At 56.8% G+C, this 12,953-nt stretch overlaps 1 protein-coding gene across 8 annotated transcripts in view; it reads right to left on the reverse strand.

Moving 5' to 3' along the window:
- Tnrc18 (trinucleotide repeat containing 18) overlaps positions 1-12,953 on the reverse strand; it is a 70,672-nt gene that overhangs the window by 33,413 nt on the left and 24,306 nt on the right. For 4 of the 8 annotated variants that reach the window (XM_074075487.1, XM_020177046.2, XM_074075481.1 and 1 more), the window contains exons 6-13: positions 12,698-12,903; positions 12,316-12,462; positions 11,650-11,840; positions 9,459-9,888; positions 7,165-8,163; positions 2,214-2,389; positions 1,544-1,680; positions 1,230-1,358 (exon numbers count right to left, since the gene is read on the reverse strand). In XM_074075487.1, coding sequence (XP_073931588.1) covers positions 1,230-1,358; positions 1,544-1,680; positions 2,214-2,389; positions 7,165-8,163; positions 9,459-9,888; positions 11,650-11,840; positions 12,316-12,462; positions 12,698-12,903 — 2,415 coding nt within the window. The remainder of the gene's footprint in view (positions 1-1,229; positions 1,359-1,543; positions 1,681-2,213; positions 2,390-7,164; positions 8,164-9,458; positions 9,889-11,649; positions 11,841-12,315; positions 12,463-12,697; positions 12,904-12,953) is intronic. The other 4 variants (XM_074075482.1, XM_074075488.1, XM_074075484.1 and 1 more) reach the window with 3 other exon arrangements.

The following is a 12,953-nucleotide window of genomic DNA, read 5'->3' on the forward strand; positions in this document are numbered from 1 at the left end:
CGCTTTTCCACTCACACACACACACGCATCTTTAAACGGTGAGACCTCCTTACTGAAATGTGCGAAGAACAAGGATCAGAAACGCCAAGGATACTAGGATGGAGAGGGAATTAAGATGGAGCTAATTTGAGGAAGGAGCCAGGCGCTGGCCTCCAGCTTGGGACATGGACAAAGGCTTCCCATGCCCGCTTCTAACTGAAGTCCCACAAATAACACAAGCAGCTAATCTGCCTGGTGTGTACGCTGTGCCTCGTACTGTTAGGGCTTAACATTGCAGTCACAAAACGTCGTTCTATGTGACTTTTTTATAGATCGGGAAACTGACACCTGGCCAAGGGCCACAGTAAGGAGTGGAGCTGGGGCTCAAAGCAGGAAGTTCCACCCCCATTCCTGACTACTAGGCCTGGGATGCTGGTGGCCCCAGCTACTTGTCTTCTTCTCCAGGGGCCCTGTCCCCATCCTTCTGTGGCTGGCAGAGGCATTTTGTCCTCTCTCCAGTCAGGAATGTCCAAGTACAAGACATAAGGCCCATGGGACGTTTTTCTCCTGAGAAGACTCATGGCTGTCCTGCTGCCCTTTCAAGGCCCCAAAGGCTGCCTGTGTCCCTTTGTCACAGGCTACACACATCCTAGCCCGTTTCCTTGACACGCCTCGCTCAGAATCTACAGGCACCCAGAGAAGGCCAAGGCCTCTAGATGGAACCCCAGCCCTGAAGGGACTGGACGACCTCCAAAGGTGCCGTGTGAAGCTGCTACTGTGCCACCAGAGGGAGCTTGTCTCCAGAGCACACAAAAGCAGCGGCCCTGATCACAGAGCACAGCCTGGTCTCAGAAAAAGCCAGCAGGACAGAGACTTGTCCAGCACGGAGGGAACTAAGTGACAGCACGAGTCACAGCCTGTCCCCATAGGGCTGGCACCTCAGCGGTCCCTCGGCAGGGAGAGGCCGTGGAAAGGAGCAGGAATGAGTCCCTGGCTGTGAGACAGCACTCCTGGCAGAAAGGTGAGGCACACGCTCGGGCTGTCACAGCAAGACCTCTCGCCTGTTCCCAGCTCTACTGGCTCGCCCTCCTGGCCTGGGCAGCTTGATGGGTTCCCTGGGAACTGACGTTCCAGGGGTCAGAGCCTCAGGGACTTGAGGTCCCCTGGCACCGGGACGCGGGCACCACGTGGGGCCCTGCTCCTCCCTCCGAGCTCAGTGGCACCCCGACCCACCGAGGGGCCAGCCTTACTTTCCGCTACTGTTGCGGTTCTTCCCTCTCTTGCAGGGGGGCGACAGGGCGCTCGGGGTGTGGGTCCGTTTCCGTGGCCTGCCAGGGCCTCTGCGTGCCAAGCTTCTATGGGGGTCCTCGTGCCTGTCCCTTAAAAAGAATCACAGGCTTGGCTGTGAACCTGGGGTGGGCACGGGGCGCGGAGGAGGGCGCACACGCATCACTCGGCTCCACGCACACCTGACGGCTGCCGCAGCCGACCTCCTGACTGCCCAGCAGGACAGGGCTGGATGGGGGGCCGGACACCCCAGGGCGCTGGCTGGAGGCACACTCACCCCGAGTCCCTACGGCGCTGCAACTTCACCAGCTCTCGCTGCTTCTCTTTGTACTGTCGCTGAACCTCAGCCAGCCGCATCCGAAAGTCTAGCTCCAAGGCGTCCATGGCCTCCAGCGATGACTTCACGGAGTACATCTGAGGGGTGCAGGGAGGAGGGGGAAAGGGATGAGGATGCCTGCCCACTCGCCTCCACCTTGCCCGGTGGCCAGTCACTGTCACAGGATGGAGATGGCGACAGCCAGGCCTGTGGGGTTGCAAAGACCCCCAGCTCAAGTTCCATCACGGCCCTTTACTAGCTGTGGACTTGGCCTCCTTTCTACACTAGGGAACCTAATACTGATTTTGTGGGGCGCTGTCAACACTAAGATGACATGAGTGAAACACAGTGCTTTGCCTGTCACAGGGCCTCAGTGGATGTGCTAAGGTATGTTATTATTTACGTCCAGAGGCTCACAGCTCAAACAGGCAGCAAAGGGCAGAGGCAGGCCTGGCTCCCAGGCTGCTGTCTTCCCAGGCTGATGTGGTATCAGAGGATAACCAAGGCCCAGAAAGGGAAAGGACTTGCCCAGAACCACACAGCAGCTCAGCAGTGGAAGGCTGAGCTTCCACTCAGAACTCCGACTCCAAGGCCAACTTCCACCCCGCCACCCCAGGCCGACTCGGCTCACCCGCTCCTCTTTCCTCTGCATCCAACTGTACTTCTTGTTGGGGTTCAGCTCCCGTGGAAGCCGCAAGTTCTTGAGGGGGTCCACAAAGGGGCTATCCAGCACCTCCTGTAGCATGTGGCTGCTGGCGGCCAGCAGACTCTCCAGCGAGGGCCGCACAGCCATGCCCGGCTCTGCACCTGCAGATGGGAGGCAGGTGAGCCACGGAGGCCCAGGGGCCTGGGCCCCAGCCCAGAGCTCACAAAGCAGGTGCAGCCACAGGCATCTCTGCCCCAAACACGGAGGGGACTGAGGCTCAGAGCCAGCACACGCCCTAGGCCACAGCACTTCCAGCCACCCCGACTGAGGCCTTCCCAAGACTGAGGACACAGTGCCAAGAAAGTAGGCCAAGAACACAGAGCATACAGCTGTGTGATCACAGAAATACTTTAAGAGAGTCGCCAAGAGCCAACAGTGGCTGTTCTAGGATCTGGGCGCCTTCTGCCTGTCTGTATTCCTCCACCTTGATGATGCACACTCCCTGTACATGGCTAACGTAGTCAGAGAGAAAGAGCCCAGGGAAAACCCCAAAGCCAAGCAGAAAAGTGCAAAAACCAAAGCCTTCCTCCCCCCAGTACAGCCCCTCCCTGAAGAGGCCACTGGGAGGCATTTCGGACTGATGTTTTCAGAAATGTGTGTGTGTCCACATGGTCTTGACACACAGGCATCCTATTTGAATATTAAAAAACACACATCACATACCAAACTAAATTACTGGCAATTTTATATGGCTAAACCTAACAACAGGAGGGTACAAGTCTCGCATTGGTGTGGACATGTTTTTTTGTTTGTTGGTTTTTTTTTTTGGTAGTACTGGGATTTGAACTCAGGGCTTCGAGCTTGCTAGGTACGTGCTCTACCACTTGAGCCATGCCCCGCTTTGCTCCAGTTCTTTTTCAGATAGGATTTCACACTTTTTGCCGAGGAGCAAGATCCTCCTACCTCTGTCTGCTGTGTAGCTGGGATTACAGGTGTGAGCCACCATACCCCATTGTGTTTTAGTCTTACCACTATTTCACGTTTCTTTTTTGAGAAAGGGTCTCTCTGTGTAGCTCAGGCTGGCCCAAAACTCACGATCGCCCTGTCTCAGCCTCCTGAATGCTGGGATTATAGATGTGTACCACCACACTCAACATCTTCCTTCCATTTCTTTTTTGTAGAGGACAGAGAAGTGCACAGCTGGGACCATGTGTTAGAAAAATTAACAGGCCACTCCAACCCAGAACCCCAGGCCAGGAAATTTCATCAAATGGAAATGGGCTTCATTTAAGTTTTTTGTTTGTTTTTGTTTTGTGGTACTGAGGCTTGAACTCAGGACCTTCACCTTGAGCCACTCCACCGGCCCTGTTTTGTGATGGGTTTTTTCAAGATAGGGTCTCACCAACTATTTTCCCAGGCTGACTGTGAACCTCGATCCTCCTGATCTCTGCCTTCTGGGTAGCTGGGATTATAGCTGTGAGCCACCAGCGCTGGCTTCATTTATGTTTTTAAATTGACATTTTCCTTATCTTAAATATGACCAAGGGCAGGGGGCATGGCTCAAATAGTACAGCACCTGCCTAGCAAGTACAAAGCCCAGAGTTCAAACCCCAGTAATACCAAAAAAAAAAGAAAACCAAGTATTACTGGTTTGCGTTAGCACATGCCTGTCATCCTAGCTATGTGGGAAGCTTAAGTGAAGAGGATCACAGTCCAGGCCGGCCCAGGCACAAAAGCTAGACCCTATATTAAAAATAACCAAAGCATTCTGGGCATTTGGTGGCTCCCACCTGCAATCCCAGCTACTCAGGAGGCAGAGGTCAGGAGGATCGAGGTTCACAGTCAGCCTGGGAAAACAGCTGGTGAGACCCTATCTCGAAAAAACCCGTCACAAAACAGGGCTGGTGGAGTGGCTCAAGATGAATGCCCTGAGTTCAAATTCCAGTACAGCAATAAATAAGTAAATAAAAATAAATAAATAAATAGACCAATTTCTGTGAACACCCCTACATGCTTGAGAGAAAAGGTTCTTCTTTACTATTGATGTCCCTGGGTCCCTAAGAGGGACAGGGCAGTCTCAGAGTTTAGATGGCTCCTCAGCCTCACCCCTACTCCCACATCTGCTGGCCCCATTCTCTGCCATGCTGGATGGTCACCATTGGCGCCGTTGAGCACTCTCCCGATTTTGTCCACTAGGTGTCAGTAGAGCTCCCCCAACTGCGATAGCCAGCTATGTCACTGGCACTGTCCCATAGGGAGCAAACTCTGGCCTCCTTGAAAGTCACTGGTCCTGTTCTTGTCCATTCATAGTTTTTGCTTGTTTGTTTTGTTTTGTTTTGCCATGCTGAGGTTTGAACTCAGGGCCTACACCTTGAGCCACTCCACCAGCCCTTTTTTGAGAGAGGGTCTCACCAACTATTTGCCCAGGCTGGCTTTGAACCTGGGTCCTCCTGATCTCTGCCTCCTGAGTAGCTGGGATTACAGGTATGAGCCACCAGCACCGGGTTTGCACATTTGTAGGGAAATGGAGGCCACAGAAACAGAGATCCACTAGCTCCCCAGAGCCAGTACCAGCTTGGAGCAGTCTTCCGTCCCCACCAAGGGGACGGACACCTCTGCTGCACCCCAGCCCCTTCAGGTCCTTGATAAAGCAGGGAACAGCTGATGTGCGTCACGGGAGGTGACCAGAATGTGTCACCACCGTCTCCAACAAACCAGCCTTGCTAAGGTTCTTGACAGACATCTGAGGAAACCAGAGTGACGGACGTCCAGGCCAGCCCTTGTGGGTCCCCAAGTTACTAAGATGGACCCTGACTCCCGCACTCCCCGAGAATGTGACCTTTGGAGACAGGTTCTCTCCAGAGGTGACCAAAGCAAAATCAATCCGATGTGGCAGGTGTCATTACAGGAAAGGGGACTGTGGGGACAAGGCCACCCAAGGAAAGAGACAGAAGACAAGTCGTCTACAAGCTAAGGAGAGAGAAGCCTGGAACACCGTCTCCCTCACAGCCCTTGGCAGAAAGACACCTTGACCTCAGACCTCGTGGCCTTCAGAATTTCATCGTGACAAGAAATTCTCTTGTCCAGACGCCCGGTTCTGGAACACTGTAACAGTCACCTCAGCTAACCCGGACGCCCCGGACGCCAGGGGTGACTGTTAGGAGCCGGCTCTGCAACAGAAACCCAAGCTGGCCAGGCCGATCCACAGGCTAGAGGGCTGAGGTGAGCCAGGCGTGGTGGTGCACGTCTGTAATCCCAGCTACTCTGGAGGTGGAGGTGGGAGACTCAGAGTCCAAAGATGGCCTGACCAAAAGCCCTATCTGAAAGATAAACTAGTGCAAAAGGGCTGGAGGTGTGGCTCAAGAGGTGAGGGTCTAGGTTCAATCCCCAGTAGTGCAAAAGGAATAAAAGTGGGTAGTGGTCCCCAAACCAGGCAACCCCCGTGGTCCTGGCGGCTCTGGCCGCCTGCCTGACTGCAGCATCCATCCTAAGTGTCCTCTGGGAAAAAAAAAAAAAAATCCCACTGAATAAATTTTGTTTTTGAGACACAGTCTCACTGTAACCCCGGCTGGCCTCGAGTCTGTGGTCGTCTTGCCTCAGTCTTCTGAATGCTGGGATTACAGACACGCCCTCGCGCCCCACTCACTCGGCGACTTTAAAGGAGGAAATCTCAGTGGACTGCGCAAGCACGCTACCCAGGTGCCATGAGCAGGGGGTGTTGCTTGCCAGGCTTCCTGGAGGGCCAGCTGGCCTTAGCGGTGGAAAAGTCAAAAAATGCCACCTCACTGTGACCCAGCACCTCTGCCTCTGGAAAAACAACCCAAGGGGAAACAGGAACAGAGACAGACATTTTTCTACAAGGATAATAATCGTCATGTTATCTACAATGGAAAATAAAAGCTTTAAGGCAGATGAAAATGCCAGACAACCTAAGTTTACTGCTGAGTCTCAAAGGCCTTCACTGGGGAGAAAACTGGACATCCCTATTAAGAAAAAAAAAAAAAAGTGTTTATTAAAAACCACAGATCTAGCCAGGCACCAGTGGCTCATGCCTGTAATCCCAGCTATTCAAGAAGCTGAGATCAGGAGGATCGCCGTTCAAAGCCAGCCCCGGGCAAATAGTTCATGAGACCCTATCTTGAATAAAAGGCTGGTGGGGTGGCTCAGGTGTAGGCCCTGAGTTCAAGTCCCAATACCTCAACAAAAAAAAAAGGTCTTATTTTTAGAAGTAAATACATGTATGCACATACAGGAACCTGTTTTCTATGCTGAAGAGTTTTCTGGGTTTTGTTGTCGTCATTTTGAGACAGGGTCTCACTATGCAGCCCAGGGTGGCCTGGAACTCTCCATCCTCCTGCTTCAGCCTCTGGAGTGCTGGGATTAAAGGCACGTGCACAATGCCAGGTCCCAGTTCTCTCTTCAGGAGCATCTAACCCTACACCCTAGAGGTGACACCCCTAATCAAAGGCTGAGCAGGACCAGCCTGGTCCAACTCTCTAGCCAAGGGATTTGCTACAGCAAAAACTGTCAACCACAGTCAGCCCATGAGTAAGGCCCAGTGTTCCACTGGATCACAACCTGTAATCCTAGCTACTTAGGAGGCTGAGATCAGGAGGATCATAGTTCAAGGCCAGCCTGCGCAAAGAGTTCCTGAGACCTCATCTCAATGGAAAAAATCTGTGCATGGTGCCATGTGCCTGTAATGCCTGCTAAATGAGGAAGTCCAAACAGGAAGATCACAGTCCAGACTGGCTTGGGCAAACAGCAAGACCCTATCTCCAAAATAAGAGCAAAGAGGGGATGGTGGAGTGGTGGCTCGAGTGGAAAAGCACACCTGGCAAGTGTGAAGCCCTGAGTTCAAATCCCAGTACTGTCAAAAAAAATTTTTTTTAAACTTTTTGAAAATGCAACTCAAGGACCCAAGGCCGGCGCTCACCTCCAGTGTCCTGGTTCCTCCTCTCCAGCTCCAGCTCTGCAATCTCGCTCAGCAGGGTGATGCCCTGCAGAAAGCTCTGTTCCAGGACCAGAGTCTGGGTCGTGTCCAGCTTCTCCATGGCCTGGACTCCAGCACCTGGGGAGGGCAAAGGCCTGGCCTGGGGTAGCTCGGCTGCCGCGGCCAGGGCATTCATGCCAGCCAGGGGGTCCTCCAAGCCAGGCAGGAGCGGCTCAGAGTTTGTCTCTTCCAGGTAACAGGCACTGCCTGGCACAGGTGCGGCCTCCTGGGCCTCAAGGCTTGGGCACTGTCCCTCCCCACTGGGCAGGTCACAGGCGGGTGGGTCCAGGCCGGGCAGCGGCTCAGGCAGGGTTGGCTGGGCCAGGTCTTCCTCAGGTCCGGCCTCCTCCACCGGACCCTCCATGGTCACGTCCAAGGGCACCTCCACTGGCTCCTCCTTGGTCTCCACCAGGGGTTCTGGTGTCAGCCTTGTCCCCAACTCCAGGGAAGCCGTGTGGGGTTCTGTCCGGCCAGGCAACTCTCCCGGTCCTTCGACCTCCTCTGTAAAGTCTGGGCCCTCTGGGGGCTCCTCACAGCCCTGCCCGGTGGCACTCAGCGCCTGGGCCTCCAGCAGGCCACCTCCACAGCCACCCGCAGGGCTGGAGGCCCCCATGGTGTCCGGGACAGGTAGGGCCAGCGGTGACTCCACAGGAGGCATCTCAGCAGGAGCCTCATCCTCATCCTCCACTTCAGCCTTCACCTCCCGGTCGACCAAAGGCTGGTCCTCCAGGCCCTCGCGCAGTGGCTCTGGGATCTTGGAAGGTGACAAGCGGATGGGCTTGTCTTCGGGTGACAATGTCAGGCGCTCAGGTCCATCGGCCGGGAGAGGCACATCGGGGGCCAGGCCATCAGCATCAGCGGCCGTGGTGGGCTGCAGCAGAAAGGGGTATGACCTCCCGTAGTGTGGTGGCAGGGCTTGGAACGGGTACCTCGGTGGGATTTCTGTCAAGGACACACAAGAAGTCAGCCTGGGGGTCCCCAGGGTTGTGTCCTCACCAACACTCACTCACCCACCACCCGGGACCAAGCCCTAGGACACAGCCACCCTCTGCCTGACCAGCTCTAGGGCTGGAACCTCTTCCACGAAGTCCTGAGCAGGCCAGGCACCAGTGGCTCATGCCTGTAATCCCAGCTACACAGGAGGCAGAGGTAGGAAAAGCACAAAAACAAACTAAAGCAAAAAGGGCTGGGGCCTGGCTCAAGTGGTAGAGCACCTGCCTGGCAAGGTCAAGGCCCTGAGTTCAAACCCCAGCACCATTTAAAAAAAAAAACAAAAAACCTTAATATTCACGTGTTTCCGTCCCCCCACTGTCTGAGCGAAGTCTCCCTGGGAGCAGGGCAGTGTGCAGAGATTGCAGTCGCCCAAGGCCTGGCCCAGAGTTGGGCAGCACAAGAGACAGGCCAGGAACAGGCCCAGCACTCCACACCAGCACCAACTCTCAGTCGTCCCAGAGAGGGCAGCCACCTGGCCAAGCTCACACAGCACAGGTGCTGCAATAACCTACATTCAAACTGGGTCCCCCAAGCAAGAGCTCCCCAGAGTGGAGGACACAGGTCTCAGCCCCCAGGGCCACCAGCAGCAAGTCTCAGGTGACATGGAACAGTCAAGAGCAGGTGTGTGCACCCAGCACATGGGGCCGGGGAGAGGCACAGCTGCTGCCCAGAATGGACACCTCTGGGCTATTACTACCAGCATAACTTAGCGAATTTTACAGGTCTCACTTTGCTTATGCCCCACAGAGGACTGGGGGGAGACTGCACGAGTTCAGCAGGCAAGTGAGGCCGTGCATGGTCACTCATGCCTGTAATCCCAGCTACTCAGGAGGCAGAGGGAAGAGGACTAAACTCCAAGGTCAACCCCAGGCAAAACCACAAGACCCTAAACTAAGGCAAAAGACGTGGGGGTGTAGTTCAAATGGTACAGCTGAGGCCCCGAGTTCAAAACCCCAGGATAGCCGTGTGCCAGCAGCTCATGCCTGTAAATCCTAACTACTTGGGAGGCTAAAATAGGGAGGACTGTGGTTTGAGGCCAGGCCTGGGCAAAAAGTTCTCGAGACCCCATCTCCAAAATAATCACATCAAAATGGACTGGAGGTGTGGCTGAAGTGGTAGAGCGCCTGCTTTGCAAGTGCAAAGCCCCGAGTTCAAATCCCAGTACCACCAAAAAAAAAAAAACCCAAACAGGACAGGCAGAAAAACACATGAAGCAGCAATGAGGGGACGGACTGGGGTCCCACCTGAGAACAGGGCCTGAAAGGGGCTGGGTGCCTCCTTCTCCAGTCCCAGGTCTTTCTTCTCCACGACGTTTTCGGGGGGCTCCTCCTTGCGGGTGAGGCCGGGGGCGGGGGGCGGGGACGCGGGCGGGGGGCTGCTGGGGTGGGAGGTCGGCGTGGCAGGGTAGGTGTAGCCAGGTGGCTTGGACACCTCCCCCACCTTCTGGATGACCTTGGCCTTCAGGGAGGTCACGGGGGACGCCCTGGGAGACGGCGGGGGGCTCACGGCCTTGCCATAGGCGCCCGCGGAGCCGGCGGCCAGGCCGGGGGGCTTGCGCGGCAGCAGCCCCGGGCCCGCGGGGGTCAGGCCGGCCTTGCCCGTGACCTCCAGACTCTGTTTGCTCACTTTCTCCTCCATCTCGGCCCGCTGCTCCTGGGCCTTCAGTCGCTCCTGCTGGAGAGGGGGCGGGCGCGCAGGGTCATCGTCCCCACCTGCCCGGTCCCCAGGGCACCCCCCGCCACCGGCCTGCGAGAGCCTCAGGAAGGGTCCAAGGTCAAGGACATTCCATCCCAGCCCGCGTGTAACAAGTGTGGCGTTCCATAGAACCCGAGAGCAGGACCAGGGGACAGGGGGGTGCAGAGCCCAGCTGCTGGGGACCCTCACAGTCAGAGGCCACCCTCACTGTGGCACCTGCCAGTATTGGGACAGCTACCGGCACAGGGTGCTCACCACCTGCTTAGCTGTGTCACCTGGGGGGTCACGGGGGGGGGGTCTCTGAACATCTCAGAGAGAGAAAAGGAGCTGGCTTTCACGTTTGATGACAAAATGCATGGGAGTGGGCTCCACCACAGTGAGTGCTCAGCCAAGCACTGGTGGCTCACGCCTGTAATCCCAGCTACTCAGGAGGCAGCGATCTAGAGTCTCGTGGTTCAAAGCCAGCCCAGGCAGATAGTTTGTGAGACCTTATCTGAACCAAGAGGCCGGGCACGTTGCTGCATGCCTGTCATCCCAGCTATGTGGGATCTCAGCCTGAGCTGAGCAGGGCATAAAAGCACGAGACCCTATCTGAAAAATAACCAAAGCAAAAAGGGCTGGAGGAGTGGCTCAAGTGGTAGAGCGCCTGCCTAGGAAGTATGAGGCCCTGAGTTCAAATCCCAGTACCGCCAAAAAATAAATAAAGTAAATAGTCAAATCCTTCAGGGACCACACGTTAGCCGCTCCCAGGACTAACAACCAGCCACCACTGTCCTCTCTTCCGATTTTTTAACTTTGCGGTGCTGGCAATGAACGCAGGGCCTCGCAGGTCCCCGAAAGTCGCTCTACCACCGAGCTACACTGCCAACCACACACCCTCCATTTTCTGCACAGGCAACTTGAAGACCAGAGAGGGGATGTCATTTGCTTGAGGATGCACAGCCTGGGTTCCAGTCCCTGGAACTGCTGGTGGCTCTTAGCTGACATCACCAAAGAGGCCACTGCCTGACAGAGGAGGGGACAAAGGCCAAGCAAAGGACAAATGTCCCAGAATGGCTACAGGATCGGGGCCTTAGAGAGTCCAGCCACACACAGGGGGATCCCTTGTGCCTCCTTTTTCTATTTTTTTTGTCAGCACTGGGGTTTGAACTCAGGGCCTCACAGTTGCTAGGCAGGCGCTCCGCCAGCCCTTTTCTGTGAAGTGTTTTTGGAGACAGGGTCTCGTGAACTACTTGCGTGGGCTGGCTTTGAACCGTGATTCTCATCTCTGCCTCCTGACTAGCTGGGATTACAGGCGTGAGCCACTGGCGCTCAGCCTGTGCCCCTCTTATGGGACGCGGTCACCTGGAAGCAAGGGGCTCACCCTGGTCCCAGTGGGGGGGCTCAGGACCAGGAGGCAGGCGGTGAGCCAGACTTCCCTAACCTGCTCCAAGAGGCCACGAGGGAGAAAAGGCGAGGCTGGGGTCCCACAGCGAGAGACCCTCTGAGACCCCTTTAGTGTCCAGTCCACACATATCGCCAGGACACAGGCCACCTCTTCCTTGGTGTCTTCACTAATATCTGGCTTCACCCCTGCTGGGCTCCATCCACTGCAGGGCCTTTGCACATGCCATTCCCCCGATCCCTGTTCAGATGCCGCCTCCTGCAGGAAGCCCTCCCTGACTCCGTGCCCCTCTGGTCCTCTCCCGGCCCCCCGTCTGCCACCGTATGGAGGCTCTGCAGGTCGGCCTCAGGACTCACCACCAGCTGGGCGCTGCGCTGCAGCTCCAGGGCCTGGGCCGCCTGCTGCTGCAGGTACAGGAACTCTTGCTGGCGCAGGAAGTGCTGTTGTGAGAACAGCTGCAGCTGCTGCGCGTGGTGCAGGGGGCTGCGGCCTGGCGAGTACAGGGCCGGCCAGAGCGGGGGCACCGCAGCTCGCTCCATCAGCTCGGCTGCAGGGACAGGGTGACAGTGGGCAGCACGGACGCGTGCGATCCACGCCACACCCTCTCCCTGACTCACTCGTCTCACGGGGGGGGGGGGACACTGAGGCCCCCGTTCACTTTTGGGACCAGAAACACTACACCCCAGGCCTAGGGAACTTCGGCCCTGCCCGTCCCCCACGTGGGATGTCCCTAGGCTCACGGCTGGACCACACCAACCCGCGGAAGCACACCAAAGCCACAACCGTGGCTCTGCAAAGTAGGTCACCAGAGGGATGGGGACACCAGAATGGGGGTCCCAGCACCCCACCCCCACCCTGGGCTTCCCTGCTTGGCTTATCCTTGTGGGAGTCCGGGTACAAGGTCACAGAAATGACGACTCCAGGGTTTTGTCCCCTCTGTCCCCACCGCATTCTGCTGGGCTGTCACCCCCACCCCCAGGAGGCCAGCACAGCCCCCCACCCGCCACACGGGAGTCACTCACCAAAGTGAGGCAGGTGCTCACTGGGGATGACCACCACCTGACCCGACTGGGGGTCCCTGACAAACTGGTAAGCCGACGGCAGGGAGCCCCCCAGGCTGGGTGGGAAAGCGGGAGCCATGCCCTGGTGCAGAGGTGGGGGACCCAAACCTAGGAGGAGAACCCCAGGCCCACGTCAGTGCCAGGAGGCCCCCCAATACCTGTCCCACCCCAGGGTCGAGCCCAACCCCTCACCTGGCCAGCGTCCCTGCCCGAGCCTATGGGGGCCTCCAGGGGGAAGTGGACAGAGGTGTCCCCTGACTGCAGGGGGACCACCAGCCTCCAGCATTGGCACCTGCCCCAAACTTCCTTTGTCCTTCCCCCAAACGCCCAACTGCCCACTCACCATAGGGGTGTCCTGCGAGCCACATGGACGTGCTCCCCGAGCGGGGCAGCCAGGGGTGGGTAGCCAGGTGGGCCGCGGGGTCAGCCGACCAGCGCCCCGAGCCTGCCAGCGCCGGGCCCCCCGTCACCATGAGATTGGGGTTCAGGCCGTTAGGAGCACAGCTGGTGGGGTGCAGACGAGCCAAGTCCGCCAGCTCTTTACTCTCTCTGGAACGGAGAAGACAGACAGACATGGGTCACCTGGGAAAGAAGGAGGG

The sequence above is a fragment of the Castor canadensis genome, chromosome 6 (genome assembly GCF_047511655.1).
Source record: "Castor canadensis chromosome 6, mCasCan1.hap1v2, whole genome shotgun sequence".
Lineage (NCBI taxonomy): Eukaryota > Metazoa > Chordata > Mammalia > Rodentia > Castoridae > Castor > Castor canadensis.